General features: G+C 37.8%; 1 protein-coding gene across 1 annotated transcript in view; it reads left to right on the top strand.

The window, feature by feature from the left end:
• TOP6BL (TOP6B like initiator of meiotic double strand breaks) overlaps positions 1–25,861 on the top strand; it is a 98,213-nt gene that overhangs the window by 29,694 nt on the left and 42,658 nt on the right. Inside the window, exon 4 of the mRNA XM_082628279.1 lies at positions 21,039–21,148. Within this exon, the coding sequence (XP_082484405.1) occupies positions 21,039–21,148 (110 nt within the window). The remainder of the gene's footprint in view (positions 1–21,038; positions 21,149–25,861) is intronic.

Raw genomic sequence — 25,861 nt, 5'->3', positions numbered from 1 at the left:
AAGGAATCTATGGGACACGTTAACCAAAAGATCAAAGTTAACATCACCAATGTTGGAACAAACTGTTATCATATGCTTCCTGATATGTGCTGAGAAGGACACAACATCACTTTTGTGGTATTTCTGAAAAAATTGCATAACCTGAATATTTTAAGGAACAAGCAGATGATCCAATTTGAGGGGTATTCTATAAAAAAATTGGTCTGAACTCTTCAAAAATGTCAAGACCAGGAAAGGCAGAGAAATAAAGGAGAGTTAAGACTGAAAACTAAATGTAATGTGCAATACTGGATTGAATTCTGGGCCAGGAAAAGATAGCTATAGAGGACATTATTAAGATAATGGCTGAAATTTGAATATGGACTATGGATTAGATAATAATACTATATACATTCATACTAAATTTCCTATTTTGATAATTATACTGAGATTATATAAGAGACTTTCTTCTTAGAACATAAGCACTGAATTATTTTAGGGAAAAAGGTGCACAGTGTCTCCAGTTTATTCTCAATTGGTTCAAGAAAAAATATGCATACATACACACACAGAGAAAGAGAAAGAGGATAAAGCAAATGTGTCAAAATATACAATTTCTAAATCTGGGTAAAGGGTATATGAGAGTTTCTGGTACTATTCTTGCAACTTTTCTGTAAGTTTGAAATTATAGAGTAACAAGTTACAAAAATTTATACTATTCCATTGAAAGGTTATAATAATTTATTAAGCTTTCCCCTCTTTCAGTATGTTTGGTGATTTCCAATTTTATGGTATTATAAATAATACTTTGATGAAATTATTAAATTGTTCTCCATAAAATTATTGCAATTTACATTTTTACTATCAACGTATACAAACACCTGTCTGATCCCCTTCTTACCAGTATTGTGCACTACTACTCAAGACTTTGTTAATTTGATAGGCAGAATATTGCCTTTCATTTTTTAGATATTTAAAGCACTTAAAAAAATATTTCAAAAGTGGGAGTTCCCTGGCAGTCCAGTGATTAGGACTCAGAGCTTTCACTGCTGTGGCCTGAGTTCGATCCCTGGTTGGGGAACTAAGATCCCGCAAGTCGCATGGTGCAGCCAAAAAAAAAATTTCAAGAACAGTTCCCATTATTATTAAAAAAAACCTAAAGGTGAAAATAATTATAATATTATACACATTTATAATATAATTTCAGAGACAATCATACTTTGAAAACCTTGGCATACCTTCTTTCAAATTACCATAGTGGGTGTGTGTGTGAGTGTGTGTCTATTTCTACTTAGAAAAAAACTAGAATTATTGTATCTCATTTTAACTTGCATTTAATACAAGTGAAATGACTGTCTTATGTTTATTGATTTGTTTATTTCTTTGTTGAATGTACACATTTTTTGCTCATTTTCCCCTTTAGGCTCTTAGTGCTTTTCTATTTTATACAAAGTTCTATCCTTTGTATAGTAAGTATGGTAAACCTCTTTGTCATTGTTGGCAATTATTCTCTTAGTTTTTTGTTTGTGCAGTATTTTAATTTTGAGTGAGTTTAAAAAAATTTTTTTAAGAATTTTATTTATTTTTTTTATACAGCAGGTTCTTATTAGTTATCTATTTTATACATATTAGTGTATATATGTCAGTGCCAATCTCCCAATTCATCACACCACCACTCCCCCCCCACCACCACTTTCCCCCCTTGGTGTCCATACATTTGTTCTCTACATCTGTGTCTCTATTTCTGCCCTGCAAACCAGTTCATCTGTACCATTTTTCTAGGTTCCATATATATGCATTAATATATGATATTTGTTTTTCTCTTTCTGACTTAATTCACTCTGTATGACAGTCTCTAGATCCATCCACGTCTCTACAAATGACCCAATTTTGTTCCTTTTTATGGCTGAGTAATACTCCATTGTATATATGTACCACATCTTCTTTATCCATTTGTCTGTCGATGGGCATTTAGATTGCTCCCATGACCTGGCTATTGTAAATAGTGCTGCAATGAACATTGGGGTGCATGTGTCTTTTTGAATTATAGTTTTCTCTGGGTATATGCCCAGTAGTGGGATTGCTGGATCATATGGTAAATCTATTTTTAGTTTTTTAAGGACCCTCCATACTGTTCTCCATAGTGGCCGTATCAATTTCCATTCCCACCAACAGTGCAAGAGGGTTCCCTTTTCTCCACACCCTCTCCAGCATTTGTTGTTTGTAGATTTTCTGATGATGCTCATTCTAACTGGTGTGAGGTGATACCCCACTGTAGTTTTGATTTGCATTTCTCTAATGATTAGTGATGTTGAGCAGCTTTTCATGTGCTTCTTGGCCATCTGTATGTCTTCTTTGGAGAAATGTCTATTTAGGTCTTCTGCCCATTTTTGGATTGGGTTGTTTGTTTCTTTTTTTTTTTTTTTTTTTTTTTTTTTTTTTTTTTTCTTTTTGCGGTATGCGGGCCTCTCACTGTTGTGGCCTCTCCCGTTGCGGAGCACAGGCTCCGGACGCGCAGGCCCAGCGGCCATGGCTCACGGGCCCAGCCGCTCCGCGGCATATGGGATCCTCCCAGACCGGGGCACGAACCCGCATCCCCTGCATCGGCAGGCGGACTCTCAACCACTGCGCCACCAGGGAGGCCCTGTTTGTTTCTTTAATATTGAGCTGCATGAGCTGTTTATATATTTTGGAGATTAATCCTTTGTCCGTTGATACGTTTACAAAAATTTTCTCCCATTCTGAGGGTTGTCTTTTCGTCTTGTTTGTAGTTTCCTTTGCTGTGTAAAAACTTTTAAGTTTCATTAGGTCTCATTTGTTTAGTTTTGTTTTTATTTCCATTACTCTAGGAGGTGGATCAAAAAAGATCTTGCTGTGATTTATGTCAAAGAGTGTTCTTCCTATGTTTACCTCTAAGAATTTTATAGTGTCTGGTCTTACATTTAGGTCTCTAATCCATTTTGAGTTTATTTTTGTGTATGGTGTTAGGGAGTGTTCTAATTTCATTCTTTTACATGTAGCTGTCCAGTTTTCCCAGCACCACTTATTGAAGAGACTGTCTTTTCTCCATTGTATATCCTTGCCTCCTTTGTCACAGATTATTAGTTGACCATAGGTGCGTGGGTTTATCTCTGGGCTTTCTTTTTTTTTCAGTTTTTAATTTTTTTTTCTATTTTTAAACAACTTTATTTGCAGAACATTTCATAGCATACCCCCTCCATTTATCGCATGCATAGATTTTTTTAACATCTTTATTAAGAGTAAAATTGCTTTACAATGGTATGTCAGCTTCTGCTTTATAACAAAGTGAATCAGTTATACATATACATATGTCCCCATATCTCTTCCCTCTTGCATCTTCCTCCCTCCCACCCTCCTTATCCCACCCCTCTAGGTGGTCACAAAGCACCGAGCTGATCTCCCTATGCTATGCGGCTGCTTCCCACTAGCTATCTACCTTATGTTTGGTAGTGTATATATGTCCATGCCACTCTCTCACTTTGTCCCAGCTTACCCTTCCCCCTCCCCGTATCCTCAAGTCCATTCTCTAGTAGGTCTGCATCTTTATTCCTGTCTTGCCCCTAGGTTCTTCTGACCATTTTCTGTTTTTTTTTTTTTTTTTTTTAGATTCCATATATATGTGTTAGTGTACGGTATTTGTTTTTCTCTTTCTGACTTATTTCACTCTGTATGACAGTCTGTAGGTCCATCCACCTCACTACAAATAACTCAGTTTCATTCCTTTTTATGCCTGAGTAATATTCCATTGTATATATGTGCCACATCTTCTTTATCCATTCATCTGTTGATGGACACTTAAGTTGCTTCCTTGTCCTGGCTATTGTAAATAGAGCTTCCATGAACATTTTGGTACATGACTCTTTTTTTTTCTTTTAACAACTTTATTGGAGTATAATTGCTTCACAATGGTGTATTAGTTTCTGCTTTATAACAAAGTGAATCAGTTATACATATACATCTGTTCCCATATCCCTTCCCTCTTGCATCTCCCTCCCTCCCACCCTCCCTATCCCACCCCTCCAGTTGGTCACAAAGCACCGAGCTGATCTCCCTGTGCTATGCAGCTGCTTCCCACTAGCTATCTACCTTACGTTTGGTAGTGTATATATGTCCATGCCTCTCTCTCGCTTTGTCACAGCTTACCCTTCCCCCTCCCCATATCCTCAAGTCCATTCTCAAGTAGGTCTGTGTCTTTATTCCTGTTTTACCCCTAGGTTCTTCATGACATTTTTTTCTTAAATTCCATATATATGTGTTAGCATACGGTATTTGTCTTTCTCTTTCTGACTTACTTCACTCTGTATGACAGACTCTAGGTCTATCCACCTCATTGCAAATAGCTCAATTTTGTTTCTTTTTATGGCTGAGTAATATTCCATTGTATGTATTTGCCACATCTTCTTTATCCATTCATCAGATGATGGACACTTAGGTTGTTTCCATCTCTGGGCTATTGTAAATAGAGCTGCAGTGAACATTGTGGCACATGACTCTTTTTGAATTATGGTTTTCTCAGTAGTGGGATTGCTGGGTCGTATGGTAGTTCTATTTTTAGTTTTTTAAGGAACCTCCATACTGTTCTCCATAGTGGCTGTATCAATTTACATTCCCACCAACAGTGCAAGAGGGTTCCCTTTTCTCCACACGCTCTCCAGCATTTATTGTTTGTAGATTTTTTGATGATGGCCATTCTGACCGGTGTGAGATGATATCTCATTGTAGTTTTGATTTGCATTTCTCTAATGATTAATGATGTTGAGCATTCTTTCATGTGTTTATTGGCAATCTGTATATCTTCTTTGGAGAAATGTCTATTTAGGTCTTCTGCCCATTTTTTGATTGGGTTGTTTGTTTCTTTAATATTGAGCTGCATGAGTTGCTTATATGTTTTGGAGATTAATCCTTTGTCAGTTGCTTCATTTGCAAATATTTTCTTCCATTCTGAGGGTTGTCTTTTCGTCTTGTTTATGTTTTCCTTTGCTGTGCAAAAGCTTTTAAGTTTCATTAGGTCCCATTTGTTTATTTTTGTTTTGATTTCCATTTCTCTAGGATGTGGGTCCAAAAGGATCTTGCTGTGATTTATGTCATAGAGTGTTCTGCCTATGTTTTCCTCTAAGAGTTTGATGGTGTCTGGCCTTACATTTAGGTCTTTAATCCATTTTGAGTTTATTTTTGTGTATGGTGTTAGGGAGTGTTCTAATTTCATTCTTTTACATGTAGCTGTCCAGTTTTCCCAGCACCACTTATTGAAGAGGCTGTCTTTTCTCCACTGTATATTCTTGCCTCCTTTATCAAAGATAAGGTGACCATAAGTGTGTGGGTTTATATCTGGGCTTTCTGTCCTGTTCCATTGATCTATATTTCTGTTTTTGTGCCAGTACCATATTGTCTTGATTACTGTAGCTTTGTAGTATAGTCTGAAGTCAGGGAGTCTGATTCCTCTAGCTCCATTTTTTTCCCTCAAGACTACTTTGGCTATTTGGGGTCTTTTGTGTCTCCATACAGATTTTAAGATTTTTTGTTCTAGTTCTGTAAAAATTGCCATTGGTAATTTGATAGGGATTGCATTGAATCTGTAGACTGCTTTGGGTAGTATAGTCATTTTCACAATATTGATTCTTCCAATCTAAGCACATGGTATATCTCTCCATCTGTTTGTATCATCTTTAATTTCTTTCATCAGTGTCTTATAGTTTTCTGTATACAGGTCTTTTTTCTCCCTAGGTAGGTTTATCCTAGGTATTTTATTCTTTTTGTTGCAGTGGTAAATGGGAGTGTTTCCTTAATTTCTCTTTCAGATTTTTCATCATTAGTGTATAGGAATGCAAGAGATTTCTGTGCATTAATTTTGTATCCTGCAACTTTACCAAATTCATTGATTAGCTCTAGTAGTTTTGTGGTGGCTTCTTTAGGATTATCTATGTATGGTTTCATGTCATCTGCAAACAGTGACAGTTTTACTTCTTTTTTTTTAATTTATTTTTTCACACACACACACACTTACATACACACACACACACACACACACACACACTGTATTTTATTTTTACAGGAGATAAATAGACTGACACCAAGCATTGTAAATGGATGACCACAACAAAAGCAACAATGATTGCAAGTACCAAACACGAAACACACTCACACTATGTCATAATATTAACATTCAGTCCAGTAATCCTCCACTGTAACAGCTCCTTTACTTTGCAGTGAAAATTGATTTGTATATTTTTTGCCTCTGAGTCCTTGTGGGATTTTTTTTTAATTCAAACAGAAAGTCTCAAAAATTATAACCATCCTCATCAGCTCACTCAGTCCCATGTAATTAATTTTTTTCATCTTGATCTTTTAATAGCACTTTTATGAGTTCATCAGTTTTTCATTAGAGTTCTGAAAATGCTTATTCATTCAGTTCAGCAGTACAGTCAGTCACCAGAAACCTGTACTTGTCAGAGTCTTTTCCATGAATTCCTTGAAGATGCAGCCCTTTTATAGGAACATATTTGCAGAAGCATCAGAGTACATCCAGAACTGTCTGTAAATGACAAAAGACTTAAAAATGACCATGGTTAAAGGTTTGATGAAAGTTCATAATAATACAATTGATAAGGAAATTTAGTTATTTCTGAGATATACATTTTTAAGTAATAACTAGAATTATGACTTATAACATTATACCAGAACATATAAGATTTTTAGAAATTTCATGTAATGTCTGAAGCATTTATATTAATATATTTCCAAACAAATAACCCAATGAAAGTTAAGTATTAATTGTTCTGTTTGTTTGTTTCTTTATACTGCCGGTTCTTATTAGTCATCAATTTTATACACATCAGTGTATACATGTCAATCCCAATCGCCCAATTCAGCACACCACCATCCCCACCCCACCGAAGTTTTCCCCCCTTGGTGTCCATATGTCTGTTCTCTACATCTGTGTCTCAGCTTCTGCCCTGCAAACCATCTCATCTGTACCATTTTTCTAGGTTCCACATACATGCGTTAATATACGATATTTGTTTTTCTCTTTCTGACATACTTCAGTCTGTATGACAGTCTCTAGATCCATCCACGTCTCAACAAATGACTCAATTTCGCTCCTTTTTTTGACTGAGTAATATTCCATTGTATATATGTACCACAACTTCTTAATCCATTTGTCTGTCAATGGGCATTTAGGTTGCTTCCATGGCCTGGCTATTGTAAATAGTGCTGCAATGAACATTGGGGTACATGTGTCTTTTTTTTTTTTTGTGGTACGCGGGCCTCTCACTGTTGTGGCCTCTCCCGTTGCAGAGCACAGGCTCCAGACACGCAGGCTCAGTGGCCATGGCTCATGGGCCCAGCCACTCCGCGCCATGTGGGATCTTCCCAGACCGGGGTACGAACCTGTGTCCCCTGCATCGGCAGGCAGACTGTCAACCACTGCGCCACCAGGGAAGCCCCCATGTGTCTTTTTGAATTATGGTTTTCTCTGGGTATATGCCCAGTAGCGGGATTGCTGGATCATATGGTAAATCTATTTTTAGTTTTTTAAGGAACCTCCATACTGTTCTCCATAGTGGCTGTATCAATTTACATTCCCATCAACAGTGCAGGAGGGTTCCTTTTTCTCCGCACCCTCTCCAGCATTTGTTGTTTGTAGATTTTCTGATGATGCTCATTCTAACTGGTGTGAGGTGATACCTCATTGTAGTTTTGATTTGCATTTCTCCAATAATTAGTGATGTTGAGCAGCTTTTCATGTGCTTCTTGACCATTTGTATGTCTTCTTTGGAGAAATGTCTATTTAGGTCTTCTGCCCATTTTTGGATTGGGTTGTTTGTTTCTTTACTATTGAGCTGCATGAGCTGTTGATATATTTTGGAGATTAATCCTTTGTCCGTTGATTCATTTGCAAATATTTTCTCCCATTCTGAGGGTTGTCTTTTCGTCTTGTTTATGGTTTCCTTTGCTGTGTAAAAACTTTTAAGTTTCATTAGGTCCCATTTGTTTATTTTTGTTTTTATTTCCATTACTCTAGGAGGTGGATCAAAAAAGATCTTGCTGTGATTTATGTCAAAGTGTGTTCTTCCTATGTTTTCCTCTAAGAGTTTTATAGTGTCCAGTCTTACAATTAGGTCTCTAATTCATTTTGAGTTTATCTTTGTGTATGGTGTTAGGGCGTGTTCTTTTTTTTTTTTTTTTTTTTTAGACACACTGTACAGTTTTATTGCAACATAAATACATTTTGTCATTTCTGATTTTTTAAAAGTATCTTTTTTCTTCCCAAACTGACAACCATTAATACATTTTTAAATGAAGAAACATGTTCTACTATTTTATACTATCATTAATAGCAGTGTTTTAAGCTGACACAACACTTGAGTTCAGTAGGGCGTGTTCTAATTTCATTCTTTTACATGTAGCTGTCCAGTTTTCCCAGCACCACTTACTGAAGAGACTGTCTTTTCTCCATCGTATATCTTTGCCTCCTTTGTCATAGATTAGTTGACCATAGGTGTGTGGGCTTATCTCTGGGCTTTCTATCCTGTTCCATTGATCTATGTTTCTCTTTTTGTGCCAGTACCAATTGTCTTGATTATTGTAGCTTTGTAGTATAGTCTGAAGTCAGGGAGTCTGATTCCTCCAGCTCCATTTTTTCCCCTCAAGACTGCTTTGGCTATTTGGGGTCTTTTGTGTCTCCATACAAATTTTAAGATGATTTGTTCTAGTTCTGTAAAAAATGCCATTGGGGCTTCCCTGGTGGCGCAGTGGTTGAGGGTCTGCCTGCCAATGCAGGGGACACGGGTTTGTGCCCCGGCCCGGGAAGATCCCACATGCCGCGGAGCGGCTGGGCCTGTGAGCCATGGCCGCTGAGCCTGCGCGTCTGGAGCCTGTGCTCCGCAACGGGAGAGGCCACAACAGTGAGAGGCCTGCATACCGAAGGAAAAAAAAAATGCCATTGGTAATTTGATAGGGATTGCATTGAATCTGTAGATTGCTTTGGGTAGTATAGTGATTTTCACAATATTGATTCTTCCAATCCAAGAACATGATATATCTCTCCATCTGTTGGTATCATCTTTAATTTCTTTCATCAGTGTCTTATAGTTTTCTGCATACAGGTCTTTTGTCTCCCTAGGTAGATTTATTCCTAGATATTTTATTCTTTTTGTTGCAATGGTAAATAGGAGTGTTTCTTCAATTTCTCTTTCAGATTTTTCATCATTACTGTATAGGAATGCAAGAGATTTCTGTGCATTAATTTTGTATCCTGCTACTTTACCAAATTCATTGATTAGCTCTAGTAGTTTTCTGGTGACATTTTTAGGATTCTCTATGTATAGTATCATGTCATCTGCACAGAGTGACAGTTTTACTTCTTCTTTTCCAATTTGAATTCCTTTTATTTCTTTTTCTTCTCTGACTGCCATGGCTGGGACTTCCAAAACTATGTTGCAAAGTCGTGGTGAGAGTGGACATCCTTGTCTTGTTCCTGATCTTAGAGGAAATGCTTTCAGTTTTTCACCATTGAGAATGATGTTTGCTGTGGGTTTGTCATATATGGCCTTTATTATGTTGAGGTAGGTTCCCTTTATGCCCACTTTCTGGAGAGTTTTTATCATAAATGGGTGTTGAATTTTGTCAAAAGCTTCTTCTGCATCTACTGAGATGATCATATGGTTTTTATTCTTCAATTTGTTAATATGGTGTATCACATAGATTGACTTGCATATATTGACGAATCCTTGCATCCCTGGGATAAATCCCACTTGATCATGGTGTATGATCCTTTCAATGTGTTGTTGGATTCTGTTTGCTAGTATTTTGTTGAGGATTTTTGCATCTATATTCATCAGTGATGGTCTGTAATTTTCTTTTTTTGTAGTATCTTTGTCTGGTTTTGGTATCAGGGTGATGGTGGCCTCATAGAATGAGTTTGGGAGTGTTCCTTCCTCTGCAATTTTTTGGAAGAGTTTGAGAAGGATGGGTGTTAGCTCTTCTCTAAATGTTTGATAGAATTCATGTGTGAAGCCATCTGGTCCTGGACTTTTGTTTGTTGGAAGATTTTTAATCACAATTTCAATTTCATTACTTGTGATTTGTCTGTTCATATTTTCTATTTCTTCCTGGTTCAGTCTTGGAAGATTATACCTTTCTAAGAGTTTGTCCATTTCTTCCAGGTTGTCCGTTTTATTGGCATAGAGTTGCTTGTAGGAGTCTCTTATGATGCTTTGTATTTCTGCGGTGTCCGTTGTAACTTCTCCTTTTTCATTTCTAATTTTATTGATTTGAGTCCTCTCCCTCTTCTTGATGAGTCTGGCTAAAGGTTTATCAATTTTGTTTATCTTCTCAAAGAATCAGCTTTTAGTTTTATTGATCTTTGCTATTGTTTTCTTTGTTTCTATTTCATTTATTTCTGCTCTGATCTTTATGATTTCTTTCCTTCTACTAACTTTGGGTTTTGTTTGTTCTTCTTTCTCTAGTTCTTTGAGTGTAAGGTTAGATTGTTTATTTGAGATTTTTCTTGTTTCTTGAGGTAGGCTTGTATAGCTATGAACTTCCCTCTTAGAACTGCTTTTGCTACATCCCACAGGTTTTGGATGTCGTGTTTTTGTTGTAATTTGTCTCTAGGTAGTTTTTGATTTCCTCTTTGATTTCTTCAGTGATCTCTGGTTATTTAGTAACGTATTGTTTAGCTTCCATGTGTTTGTGTTTTTTACGTTATTTTCCCTGTAATTGATTTCTAATCTCATAGTATTGTGGTCAGAAAAGATGCTTGATATGATTTCAATTTTCTTAAATTTACTGAGGCTTGATTTGTGACCCAAGATGTGATCTATCCTGGAGAATGTTCTGTATGCACTTGAGAAGAAAGTGTAATCTGCTGTTTTGGGATGGAATGTCCTATAAATAGCAATTAAATCTATCTGATCTGTTGTGTCATTTAAAGTTTGTGTTTCCTTATGGATTTTCTCTTTGGATGATCTGTCCATTGGTGTAAGTGAGGTGTTAATGTCCCCCTCTGTTATTGTGTTACTGTTGATTTCCTCTTTTATAGCTGATAGCAGTTGCCTTATGTATTGAGGTGCTCCTATGTTGGGTGCATATATATTTATAATTGTTATATCTTCTTGGATTGATCCCTTGATCATTATGTAGTGTGCTTCCTTGTCTCTTGTAACATTCTTTATTTTAAAGTCTATTTTATCTGATATGAGTATTGCTACTCCAGCTTTCTTTTGATTTCCATTTGCATGGAATATCTTTTTCCATCCCCTCACTTTCAGTCTGTATGTGTCCTTAGGTCTGAAGTGGGTCTCTTGTAGATAGTATATATATGGGTCTTGTTTTTGTATCCATTCAGTGAGCCTGTGTCTTTTGGTTGGAACATTTAATCCATTCATGTTTAAGGTAATTATCGATATGTATGTTTCTTAATTGTTATGTGTTTGTTTTTGTAGGTCCTTTCCTTGTCTTGTGTTTCCCACTTAGAGAAGTTCCTTTAACATTTGTTGTAGAGCTGGTTTGGTGGTGCTGAGTTCTCTTAGCTTTTGCTTGTCTGTAAAGGTTTTGGTTTCTCCATTGAATCTGAATGAGATCCTTGCCGGGTAGAGTAATCTTGGTTGTAGGTTCTTCCCTTTCATCACTTTAATTATATCATGTCACTCCCTTCTGGCTTGTAGAGTTTCTGCTGAGAAATCAGCTGTTAACCTTACGGGAGTTCCCTTGTATGTTACTTGTCATTTTTCCCTTGTTGCTTTCAATAATTTCTCTTTGTCTTTAATTTTTGTCAATTTGATTACAATGTGTCTCAGTGTGTTTCTCCTTAGGTTTATCCTGCCTGGGACTCTCTGTGCTTCCGGGACTTGGGTGGCTATTTCCTTTCCCAAGTTAGGGAAGTTTTCAACTATAATGTCTTCAAATATTTTCTTGGGTTCTTTCTCTCTCTCTTCTTCTGGGACCCCTATAATGTGAATGTTTTTGCATTTAATATTGTCCCTGAGGTCTCTTAGGCTGTCTTCATTTCTTTTCATTCTTTTTTCTTCATTCTGTTCCACAGCAGTGAATTCCAGTATTCTGTCTTCCAGGTCACTTATCTGTTCTTCTGCCTCAGTTATTCTGCTATTGATTCCTTCTAGTGTATTTTTCATTTCAGTTATTGTATTGTTCATCTCTGTTTGTTTGTTCTTTAATTCTTCTAGATATTTGTCCTTTAATTCTTCTAGGTCTTTGTTAAACATTTATTGCATCTTCTTTGATGTTTGCCTCCATTCTTTTTCCAAGGTCCTGGATCATCTTCACTATTATTCTGAATTCTTTTTCTGGAAGGTTTCCTATCTCCACCTCATTTAGTTGTTTTTCTGGGGTTTTATCTTGTTCCTTCATCTGGTACATAGCCCTCTGCCTTTTTATCTTGTCTATCGTTCTGTGAATGTGGTTTTTGTTCCACAGGCTGCAGGATTGTAGTTTTTCTTGCTTCTGCTGTCTGCCCTCTGGTGGATGAGGCTATCTAAGAGGCTTGTGCAAGTTTCCTGATGGGAGGGACTGGTGGTGGGTAGAGCTGGGTGTTGCTCTGGTGGGCAGAGCTCAGTAAAATGTTAATCCACTTGTCTGCTGATGGGTGGGGCTGGGTTCCCTCCCTGTTGGTTGTTTGGCCTGAGGTGACCCAACACTGGAGCCTTCCCGGGCTCTTTGGTGTGGCTAATGGCAGACTCTGGGAGGGCTCACACCAAGGAGTACTTCCCAGAACTGCTTCCAGCGTCCTTGTCCTCACAGCGAGCCACAGCCACCCCCCGCCTCTGCAGGAGACCCTCCAGCACCAGCAGGTAGGTCTGGTTCAGTCTCCTATGGGGTCACTGCTCCTTCCCCTGGGTCCCGATGCACACAGAACTTAGTGTGTGCCCTCCAAGAGTGGAGTCTCTGTTTCCCCCAGTCCTGTTGAAGTCCTTCAATCAAATCCCGCTAGCCTTCAAAGTCTGATTCTCTAGGAATTCCTCCTCCCATTGCTGGACCCCAGGTTGGGAAGCCTGACATGGGCTCAGAACCTTCACTCCAGTGTGTGGACTTCTGTGGTATAAGTGTTCTCCAGTTTGTGAGTCACCCACCCAGCAGTTATGGGATTTGATTTTATTGTGATTGCGCCCCTAGTACTGTCTCATTGCGGCTTTTCCTTTGTCTTTGGATGTGGGTATCTTTTTTGGTGAGTTTCAGTGTCTTCCTGTCGATGATTGTTCGGCCGTTAGTTGTGATTCCTGTGCTCTCGCAAGAGGGAGTGAGTGCACGTCCTTCTACTCCACCATCTTGAACCAATATAAAATTTTTTTCTTCTTTTAGCTTACGTATATCATTGGAAATAGATAAAACTACTTATGATCAGCCTTGTTACAAAGAATCCCCCCTTAGCATACTTGATAATTGGCAGTCTTCATAAGTGCAGATTCTACATAGGTTAAGTCTGAAATTTTTAAAAGTTGAGGTATAATTGACATGTAACATTATATTAGTTTCAGGTATACAATATAATGATTCAATATTTGTGTATATTGCAAAATGATCACCACAATAAGTCTAGTTAACATCTGTCATCATATATACTTACAGTTTTTTTTCTTGTTGAGAACTCTTGAGATCTACTCTTTTAGCAACTTTCAAGTATGTGATACAAAAAAGGTAGTTGCCGTGCTGTACATTATACTCCTGTGACTTATTTATTTTATAACTAAATCCTTTTACATAATCTCATTGGCCTTTGATAACTTCCTTGCTTTCTGGCCCAACAAGATACCCATCTCATCTTGTACAGTTCTACTTTAGGCCCAGAATCAGCCATTTCTCCTTTTTAGTGAGCAGTGGTATTTAGAGAACACATTCTGAGTACCAGGAGTGTTTGTTGCTTCCAAGTTTTTAATGACCATTTTAACAGGTGTGACGTGGTATCTCATTGTGGTTTTTTTTTTTTTTGGCGGTACGCGGGCCTCTCACTGTTGTGGCCTCTCCCGTTGCGGAGCATAGGCTCTGGACGCGCAGGCTCAGCGGCCATGGCTCACGGGCCTAGCCGCTCCGCGGCATGTGGGATCTTCCTGGACCGGGGCACGAACCCGTGTCCCCTGCATCGGCAGGCGGACTCTCAACCACTGCGCCACCAGGGAAGCCCTCATTGTGGTTTTGATTTGCATCTCCCTGATGATTAGTGATGTTGAGCATTTTTTCATGTACCTGTCTGTCATCTGTATGCCTTTTTATGGAAAATGTCTATTCAGATCCTCTGCCTATTTTGCAATTGGGTTGTTTGTTTGCTATTGAGTTGTATGATTTCTTTATATTTTTTGGTTATTAGCTCCTTATCAGATACATGATTTGCAGATTTTTTCTTCCTTTTCATTTTGTTGGTGGTTTCCTTTGCTGTGAAGAAGCTTTTTAGTTTGATGTAGGTTCCACTTACCTATTTTTACTTTTGTTGCCTTTGCTTTCAGTGTCAAGTTAAAAATATCATCACCAAACCCCATGTCAAGGAGGTTACCACTTATGTTTTCTTCTAGGAGTTTATGGTTTCAGGTCTTATAGTCAAGTTTTTAATCTATTTTGAGTTAATTTTTGTGTATGGTGTAGGATAGTGCTCTAGTTTCATCCTTTTGCAGAGTATTTACATTTTTAATTTGAAAATAATTTTTGATTGATGGAAGAGTTGTAAAAACAGTACACAGAGTTCTTATATACTGTTCACCCAGATTCCTCTGCAGTTAATATTTTAAATAACTGTAGTACAATTATCAAAACTAAGAAATTAACATTGGTAAAATACTAGTAACTAAACTACAGACTTAAGATTTTATCAGTTTTTGTACTCATGTTCTTTTTCGATTCCTGGATCCATTCCAGGATCTCACTTTGCATTTAGTTGTCATGTGTTACTAATCACTTTCCATCTGTGACAATTCCTCAGTCTTTCTTTTTCTTTCATAACCTTGACATTTTTGAAGTGTACTTGTCAGGTGTTTTGTAGCATGTCCTTCAATGTGAACTCGTTTGCTGTTTTCTTACATTAGATTGAGGTTATACATTGCCAGAAAGAATACCACAGAGATGATGTGTCCTTTTCAGTGCATCATATCAAGGAATTGAAGATGTTGATATGTCTTATTGTTGGTAATATTAACCTTGATCACTTGATTAAGGTGCTATCTGTCAGATTTTTCCAAGTAGAGTTACTCTTTGTAATTTTTAAATATTTGGGGGAAATACAATGAGATTATGCAAGCATCCTATTTCTTCTTAAACTTTCATCTACTAATTTAGCATTGGTGGGTCTTGCCTGGAGCAGTTATTACTGTGGTGTTATCATGATTTAATACATCCTCATTCCTTCTACATTTATTTATTGGAATTTATCTGTAAGGAAGACCTGCCCCTTCTTCACCTTTAATTCAATTATGTATATGAGGATGAACTTGTGGATATTTATTATATTTGGGGGATGTTATAATTTAATACTATTTTGAATATTTTTAGGTGTTATAATTCCTGCTTTACAATGTTATTATTTTTGTTTAAACTATTAGTTGTATTTTAAGAAAAATGCAAGAAGAAAAAAATAGTATTTTATATTTATCTATTTATTTATTATTTCTGATGCTTCATTTCTTCCTGTATATCTGGGTTTCCATATTAAGCCTAAAGAACATCCTTAGCATTTCTTATAGTGCAGGTCTTCTAGCAACAACATCTTTTGTTTACCTAAAAATGTCTTTGTCTTACCCTCATTTTTTTTTTTTTTTTTTTTTTTTTTGCGGTATGTGGGCCTCTCACTGCTGTGGCCTCTCCCGCCCACGGAGCACAGGCTCCGGATGCACAGGCCCAGTGGCCATGGCTCACGGGCCCAGGTTCTCCGCGGCATGTGGGATGTTCCCGGACCGGGGCATGAACCCGTGTCCCCTGCATCGGCAGGCGGACTCTCAACCACTGCGCCACCAGGGAAGCCCCCATTACACATATTTTTGACTAGTTGATATTGTCCTGAAGTTTTCTAAGATTCTATTCATTTTTCTTCAGCCCTTTTTTCTCTGCTTTCCAGATTGGATAATTTTTGTTCTTTGCCTTCAATAATTTCACTGAGTTTTCTGTCATCTCAATATTATTATTCTGTCATCTACTATTAAACCTATCTAGTGAATTCTTAATTTCAGTTATTGAACTTTTCAGTTATAGAATTTCCATTTGGTTCTTTTTTTTTTTTTTAACAGTGTCCATATTTCTCTGCTGGTATTCCCTATCAGTTCACTCATTTAAACCACCATTTAAGCCTTTGAACATATTTGTAATATATGCTTTAAAACCTTTCCTAAATGTAACATCTGTAACAGGCTTGGTTTTTATTGATTGCTTTTTTGTATGAGTTATATTTTCCTTTTTCTTTGCATGTCTATTAAATATTTATTTTCTACTGCGTAATGTGATCTATTCTATATTCATTCTACCTCTGAAGAGTGTTGATTTTTGTTCTAGCAGGCAGTTCTAGCAAGCTAATCACCCTAACCTTGTGTAGGCTTTTAAAATACGTTTTAAAGGGTAGATCTATAGAAAGCCAAGTCATTTTCAAACCCCTCTAACTTGATACCACTCAACCTCCAACTGTATCTTCTCTGTGAATCTTGCTGAGACTTGGTTTTAGGCTTTTTTAGGGTGGATCAGACCTCCTTCTTGAATGTGTTTTTTACTACTAAAATATTACCTTTTTGCCATCTCAACTGGACACCATCAGTTTTATCAAGTTCTCTCCATTCTAGGCCAACATTTCCCACCACTAATTTCTTGTTCCATTTTCAACTCCATTGCAACTGCTCTCTGGGAAATCTTATATAGTCTCACCACTGTATGCATAGCCCAGCCCTTGGCCAAGGGCTCGTGGGGAGCTTCCAGACAGACTTTTGGTACCCATTTCTACACAGCTCCCTCCTCTCCAGTGCCCTGCCTTGCAGATTCCAGGTACTTTCACAACCCTGAGCTCTATTTGCTGTCTCCTCAGCTTAATGGAACCACTGTGCTCTGCTTGGGCTCCAGCTCTGTCCTCCATGGGCAGGAAAATTTCCCCAGGCAGACATCCAGGGCAATCATAGGGGTCATGTCATGGGTTTCCCTTCTCTCAAGGATCACAGCTTGTGCTATTTATTGCTCAATGCCTGAAAACAATTGCCTAGTATATTTTATCCAGTTTTATACTAGTTTTTGGTGGGAGGGCTTATTTGGTACCAGTTACTTCATCACTACAAGAAGGAGAAGTCCCAATATATGGTTTTGATGTATGTTCACATTGCCACAAGATTGAAATTTTTCTATCTACTTTTTCTTTTTTTTTTGCAGTATGCGGGCCTCTCACTGTTGTGGCCTCTCCTGTTGCAGAGCACAGGCTCCGGACGCGCAGGCTCAGCGGCCATGGCTCATGGGCCTAGCCGCTCCGCGGCATGTGGGATCTTCCCGGACTGGGGCACGAACCCGTGTCCCCTGCATTGGCAGGTGGACTCTCAACCACTGCGCCACCAGGGAAGCCCTATCTACTTTTTCTTTAACAGTTGAAGAGCTAAGTCAATAAGTAGTTTGCTATTGATATTATATCATTCTTTCCCCCTTATCTCCACCCCATCTCAGCAAAAAGGTGCAAATGTAAACTCATTTTCAAAGATCCTGCTGGTTTATTTAGTAGTTCTTTCAGCAAGGGCTTAAGGAATATAAACATATTAAGTTTCTCATTCTTTAATGGTAGTTTGGTTCTCTTAAAAGTCCAGAGTCAAAGTGAATTTTCTTCAGATCTTTGAAGATAGTACTCGGTTATCCTCTGGCATCTAGCATTGTTGATGAGAAGTCTAACTCATGTTTCTTTTGGCTAATTTGATTCTCATTTGTAGCTTGTAGGGTTTTCTCTTTATCCTTGTTATTCTGGGTTTCATTGTGATGTGTTTAGCTGTGTGGCTCAGTCATTCTTTATTCTGAATTTTTTTAATTTTAATTTTTTTAGTGTTTTTGTCTTTTAGAATCTGTTCTTAATATCTTTTATCTTTTCCTTCTTTTAATTGATATATAATTCACATGTCATAAAATATACCATTTTAAAGTGTATATAATTCAGTGGTTTTAAGTATATTCACAAAGTTGTACAACTATCATCACTATTTATAACATTACATTTTCATCACCCGCAGAAGAAACCCTGTACCCATTAGCAGTCACTCCCCTTACCCCTACCCCCTGTCCTTTGGCAAACACTAATCTACTTTCTGTCTTTATGGATTTGCCTGTTCTAGACATTTCATATAAACAAAATAATACACTATGTGGCCTTTTGTGTCTGGCTTCTTTCACTAAGCATAATGTTTCCAAGATTCATTTATGTTAGTATGTAGCATGTAACAATACTTCATTTCTTTCTGTAGTTGAATAATATTCCATATTTTGTTAATCTGTTCATCATTTGTTGGACATGTGGGTTGTTTCCACTTTTTCCTACTGTGAATCATGCTTCTATGGACATTCAAGTACTACCTTTTCTTTTAAATATGCTCTTTTACAGTGTCTAATCTACCATCCATAGGGTTTTCATTTCAAACACTGTATCTTCAATTTCTAAGATTTCTAATAGGGTTTTTGGCTGTTACTTTCTGTTTAATTGATGGCAGTGTATTCTTGTTTCATGGCTTCTTTTTATATTTGAAGGTATAAAATACAGAGCGCTTATTTTTAAAGTTCTTTTCAGATTGTTTTATTAACTCTGTTTCCTCAGGTATACATTTTGTTGGTTGATATGTGTCCTGTTTTTCATGGTATTCGTCTTCACTGGTTGGTAATTTTTAGTTAAGAGCTAATTGTCCATGACCCTTTTGTCCTGAACACATCCTGCACTGACAGCCTTCCAGTAGGAGGTTCTCTGGGTTGCTGAGCCCTAATCTGCAGGGCACGTATCTTGGATTAAACTTTGCTTGAGTGGAAAGATAAAAGGCTCGTGTGTCTTAATAGAATATATAGTTCTGAGTCTCATCCGTACTTACATTACATGGCTCTAAGGTCCTCCTCCTGCATCACTGATGCTGCTGTTAGCGTCACTCGGCTTTTAACCAACCCTCAGGTAGGCAGGTGGCATACCTTTGGCTTTTGTTCATGTTTTGGTCCCTTGCTTATACCTCCGACGTGTGGCCTCTGTGGCTCTTGCTCTTAAACCTGTTGGTGTTGCAATATTAGCTCCATTTTTTTTTTTTCTATTCCATGCCTCAAACATGGGGCATCTTTGGTCCTTACTTACCATTGTGGATTCTTTTTCCTTTCTGAAGATTAGGGAAGAATACCTCTCTATTTCTGGTCTATAAAGATTTCTCTTTTCTTTTTTTCTCACTATGACTATGTTTTGTTTTGTTTTAATTTTTATTCATTCATTTATTTATTTACTTGGCTGTGCCACGTGGCATGTGGGATCCTAGTTCCCCGACCAGGGGTCAAACCCTCACCTCCTCCATTGGAAACGTGGAGTCTTAACCACTGGACCACCAGGGAAGTCCCTATGACTATGTTTTATTAAAATTTAAAAATACTTGTTTTATCATTTTGTGTGTTTGAATGGGAAGATGAAATTTCAACGTATGCTTGACTTATCTTGAAACAGAAGGCTTTTTATTTAGTTCTATTGATTTACCTTTTCACATTTAACTCTAGTCAATCCATCTGGACTTTTTTTTTTTTTTTTTTGGTGTATGGAGTGAGTTAATTGAAATTAATTTCCCCCAAATAACTACTCATTTTAAAAAATCATTATTAAGATTTCTAGAGAATTCCAAGTTATTGACAAACCTTTTTCTCATGTTTCTACATGTTTTCCCTATTTTTCACTATATTACTACTTTTAGGATTAAGGAACAATTTTTTCTTATTTCATAGGAAGGTAACTGAATCACAGAAAAAAGGGGGTCACCCTAGGTCAGAAAGTCAGTCAGTGGTAAAACTGAAGATTGATGTAAGTCATCCTGTTTTAGTGCCAACTTCATTAAACTTCAGTGTAGCATAACCTTGCTGCCATATTATCTCAAGCTTTGTGACTGAATTATATTTGAAAAACAAACTAATGGCAAGAAAAATATTACCCATTAAGATTGATAGCTAGAACTTGATCTTCTTTGAGACAGTTAAAGCTTTATTAGATATATGGTATGAATGTTTTAGAAGAAAGTTGTGCTATTATTTTAGGATATATGTTATTGTTATTAAAATTTTTAAGTTGAATTCTTGTATAATATCAACATTGTCAACCTCATTTATAAGGTAGAACGTTCAGAGACTGAGATATATATTTTTATTCATATTTAGTTCTCTATTATAATACTGCTACAGAGGGGAAATAAGGGATGGCATTTTATAAAATGGGAGATTTGGGGTTTTTTCCCTTTATAATATTAGTGCCAGGGTACAGAAAGAAAGAAGGATGGTGCATACTTTGAGGTTCTATTTGTTGATGATGATCCAGGACTCACTGATGCTTTGTGTAAAGAGTTCTGAATCAAAATATGTAAATATACGACATGGTTAATTGACAATTAAATTAGCAAGAGTTTGCTTTTCTTGGGTAAAAAAAGGCATTAGGCATTAGGTAAATGCCTGAGAGGGTCATTCTTGAATTTTTCTGTTTTAAGTTCTAAATTAGCTCACTTACTGGATTTGTGTTATTAAATAATGAATTGATTTATTAAAAAATATAAGAATATCAGTTAGAGCTATCAACTCTGAAGATTTGTGGCATTGGATATGGCCTTGTGGAAATTAAGTGAAAATACAAATTGATTTAGCAAATTTTCAATTTGTGTAAAATTGAAAACGTGATTAAATCTTATCCCCATAAAGTAATTCTAAATGTTTAAGCAATTTGCTGATGCATAGCCATCTCCAGTCATATTTAAAATTTTGCAGATAATCTTTTCATCAGGGAAGAGACTTCTTGGCTCATCAGTTTAATAACTCCAGAAACTCTGGTGCTCATGCAAACTGCTTGTTCTATTCTGCCACCATCTCTTCTCACACAGGAATACAGTCTATACTGCCTGGACTCTCTGCAGAGCTGAGCTGGACTTCAGAGGAAGCCAGCTATTCTCAGGACGTGTCAGGTGTAACACCCTTCCAGATGATTTTTGAGGCAAGTTTTGCTGTGGTTCTATAAATTAATGATGTTTTGATTCTTATTTTTCTACAAATGTAGTAACAGGAAAGAAAAGCCTAGGTCCGTTATAATTCAAAGTTGAAATGAAATAAGGCATTGGTCCCTAAACTTCCATGTGCCGATTTTAAATCACCTGGGAGCTTTCAAAATAGTGATGTTTGGGCTTCCGTGGTGGCGCAGTGGTTGAGAGTCAAGGATTATCATCACCCCATTTTACAGATACAAGAAAACTGAAATTCAGAGAATTTGACTGACTTTCCCAAGGTCATACCAAAGTTAAGGACAGAATTAGAATCTGAATCAAAGTCTTACTCATATTGATCAGTGCTGTTTCAATATTCATTCCTTCACTCAGAAACCTGTGTTTGTTCATGACAGCTTCACTGTGCTAGACAGAGTCCCAAGACATGTTACTTGATCCCAAGGAACTTGGAATCTAAAGGAAAAGATAGATAAGTAAACAAATAATTACAATGCAGTGTAATATGTATCATGGTAGAGGTAAGCACTGATGCTGAGGTAGCCTAGAGGAAGGGTACCTAACCCAATGGGAAGTTGTCAAGGTCTAGAGGTCTTTGATGAGACTGAAAAACAGATTTTCTGGGTATAAAAAGTTCAGAGGCTTGAAAGAACAAAAATTTATCATCAGAGTGATAAAGTTTCTTTTTTTGTTTTGTTTTTAGTTTTTCCTTATTGCAAGAGGAAATCAAAGTGTGCATTTAGAGTACAGATAATTGACTTAATCAAGGTAGCCACTATTAACATCTTGGAGCATATTTTTTCACATAAGAGTGGGACATTTTAGTTTAAGCCTTCCAGAACAATACAGTTCCAATCTATGGCCGTGGAAGTAGGTGGCTGGAAATGAGTGGAGGTCAAGGTCATTGGAGTTGAGGAGGTCAGAGTATTATGAGACCAAATTGTTGCTTAGACTGGTCATCTGTTTGTATGTGGAAGTCAGCCAAGATGATGGCAGGACTTAGAGTACAGAGCAGAACTGTGAGCTTATAGAGTACAGAGGAGAACTGTGAGCTTAATGCCCAGTAATCAGTTGGTGACAGGTGGGGAGAGGTAAGAGCAGTATAACCTAAGAGGAACAAGGATTTCCTGAAAGCATTTGCTCTATTACATCTCATTGTCTCTGATACTGTGCAGCTATTTAAAATATTTTTAAAATAAATTTATTTACTTATTTATTTTTGGCTGCGTTGGGTCTTTATTGCTGTGTGTGGGCTTTCTCTAGTTGCTGGAGTGGGGGCTACTCTTTGTTGCGGTGCACAGGCTTCTCATTGCATTGGCTTCTCTTGTTGCAGAGCATGGGCCCTAGGCGCACGGGCTTCAGTAGTTGTGGTTTTCGGGCTCAGTGAGCACGCGCTCACAGGCTCTAGAGTGCAGGCTCAGTAGTTGTGGCACACGGGCTTAGTTGCTCCGCGGCATGTGGAATCTTCCCGGACCAGGTCTCGACCCGTGTCCCCCGCATTGGCAGGCGGATTCTTAACCACTGCGCCACCAGGGAAGTACCTATTTAAAAGATTTTTTTTCTTTATTTTTTTTGTGGTACGTGGACCTCTCACTGCTGTGGCCTCTCCCGCCGCGGAGCACGGGTACCGGACGCGCAGGCCCAGTGGCCATGGCTCACGGGCCCAGCCACTACGCGGCACGCGGGATCCTTCTGGACTGGGGCACGAACCCACGCCCCCTGCATCGGCAGGCGGACTCTCAACCACTGCACCACCAGGGAAGCCCCCTAAAAGATTTTTGAATCAAGAGAATGAGAAGAGAAAAAGGGGAGGTTGTGAAAGATTTCATCATACACGTATATCTCAACTGGGAAGAAGGGTCAAGTGGCAAGGTTTATAGCAAAGGCTAGTGAATGGAGACCTCCATGAAAAAGCGGTAATAAATGATCCACTGCTTTGGGCATATGAGGAAAGCTAATTCCAGAGGGAAGACTGAGGAAAACTTCATTTAAGAGAGATACTGGTTTTGTGTTTATGCTCAGTCAGTCCTGCATCTTGGAGTCCATTAGGCTGGATAACATGTCCTTCCAAAAACAATTTGATTTTGCAAGATCTTCTTGACGGATTTATCCATTTTTGTATTTATTTTTGCCATGATACAAAATGATAAAATGGGTAGAGATATACATATATACATATTCCCATCCTTACTAATTGTAGACCCTCTGTGGTAGCTGCTCAAGGAACTTTCACTTACTTGGTTGCCTTACTGCTAGATATAATTAAGCCCTTTCTGTGATATACCCTATAATCACTAAAGTTACAAAAGTTTGAAACTGTTCCAAGAAGTTGTTTTGGAAGTGTTAAGTATAGGAAATGCTTTAAAGAGACCATTGCTTTCCTACTATTTGAACATTTTATAATAAAAAATTTTAAAAGAAGGATGTGACTATGGTATGTATGCTGCAATTACTGTTTAATTACTGCCGTTTACATGTGTGAATAATCCTAGGTTTGTTTCCAGAATTTTTTAATAATCCCCATCCATTTTTCTAATACTTTCAAAAATTTTTATAATAGTTTTTCTAATTATCCCCACCCATTGCACAGTTCTTTTTTTTTTTTAAACGACAATAATCATTTATTATGTCTCACAATTTCTGTGGGTCAGGAATTGGGGTGCTAAATTTTGGTTCAGGGTCTCCCATAAAGTTGCAGGCAGCTGTCAGTTGGGGCTGCCATTGCACAGTTCTTGATCTCTTTTTCAGTGTACTTATAAAGAGTATTATAATAGTTTATTCTTCTTTATTAGATATTTACATGTTTCTTCTTTATTGTGTTATGAGATTTGGGGGTCTGGGACCTTTTTTCTCCTTTAATATACACCTAGTACATGGCTCTGTATTTTCTGAGCCACTAATAAGAACTTACTGGTTGGACTTCCCTGCTGGTGCAGTGGTTAAGAATCCGCCTGCCAATGTAGGGGACACGGGTTTGAGCCCTGATCTGGGAAGATCCCACATGCCGCAGAGCAACTAAGCCCATGCGCCACAACTACTGAGCCTGCGCACCTAGAGCCCGTGCTCCTCAACAAGAGAACCCACCGCAATAAGAAGCCCACACACCACAATGAAGAGTAGCCCCCTACTAGAGAAAGCCCGCGTGCAGCAGTGAAGACCCAACGCAGCCAAAAATAAAAATTATATAAATAAATAAATAAATTTATAAAAAAGAAAAGAAAAAGAACTTACTGATTTCTGACTCTATTTCTTCTTCATTGACTTCTCCATTTTTTCGGAGACGCATTTTAACTCCGGTTTTTTTTTTGTTGTTTTTTTTGTTTTTTTTTTGTGGTACGCCGGCCTCTCATTGTTGTGGCCTCTCCCATTGCGGAGCAGAGGCTCCGGATGCGCAGGCTCAGCGGCCATAGCTCACGGGCCCAGCCGCTCCGCGGCATGTGGGATCTTCCCGGACCAGGGCACGAACCCCCGTCCCCTGCATCGGCAGGCAGACTCTCAACCACTGTGCCACCAGGGAAGCCCCTTAACTTCGGTTTTAGGGACACTATATTAAATATAGTATAGGAAAGTGGTTAATACTAAAGCTTTGGAGCCAGAACAGGCACACCTTGGCAAAGTTGTTTAACCTCTTTGAAATTCATTTTTTTTAATCCATAAAACTTAGGTTATATGTACCTAATAGGGCTTCTGTGAGGGGTAAATGAAGTAATATAAGTAAAATATTTAGTACCATTCCTGGAATAGAGAAAGCCCTCATTAAGTGATAAATCTTATTATATTTGTATGGAGGTATATTGGAAAGAGCATGGACAATTGTTGTTAGATAGACTTAGGGTCAAATTCTGGCTCTACTACTGAACATCTTAGGCAAGTTGCATAACTTCTCTGAGCCTCATTTTTTTTTTTTTTTTTTTTTTTTTTTTGCCGCGCTGCAGGGCTTGCAGGGCCTGAAGGGATCTTATTTCCCTGGCCAGGGATTGAACATGCGCCCTTGGCAGTGAAAGCTCGGAGTCCTAACCCCTGGACCTCCAGGGAATTCTGAGCCTCATTTTTAAAAATCTATAAAGAGGGGATTGTAATACCTGACTTGAGGATTGTTGTAGATATAGCACCTACATATTGCTTGCCACATAGCAGGCATTCATCAAGTGGTATCTATTATTGTTACCATGTCTAACATATATTTTCAGGTTATTCTTTGGTCCTTAAAACAGTTTTGTGAGGTTGAAAGGCTAAGTTTTATGCCTGTTTTGCAGATTAGGAAATAAGGTCCAGAGAAGTTAAGTGATTTTTTTTTTATGATTACTGAAGTAATTTTTATAGAGCCAGTATTAGAACACAGGTCTTCTGACTTTTGAGCTTTCTCCTTTACAGCTTTTCATTAAATATAAATGTTTGGATGAATGGATTAAGGTTTAAAAATAGGTTCTTTTTAGTGCCTGCTCCTTTGACTCCACTCAGATTCTTAATACAGATTGACCCACGTTAGAATAGTAAAGATAGAGTTACTCTTCTCAGCTCCAATCTAAGTTACTTTTAAATTTGTTCCAAAAGGTGGTTTTGAGATTGTGGGTTTTACTCCGGTATTTGTTCACGTCTCCTGAAGTTCCATGAAATAGGTACTTTAGCCCAAGAAGTGATGGCTATTAGATTACCTTTGGTGTTCAGTTTTCAGACCCAAAGATGTTTCCCCTTGGATGTCTGAAAAG

The sequence above is a fragment of the Mesoplodon mirus genome, assembly GCF_964341445.2.
Source record: "Mesoplodon mirus genome assembly, chromosome: 7".
Taxonomy (NCBI): domain Eukaryota; kingdom Metazoa; phylum Chordata; class Mammalia; order Artiodactyla; family Ziphiidae; genus Mesoplodon; species Mesoplodon mirus.
The sequence above is the reverse complement of the archived record's forward strand: the minus strand, read 5'-3'. Positions and strand labels throughout refer to the sequence as shown.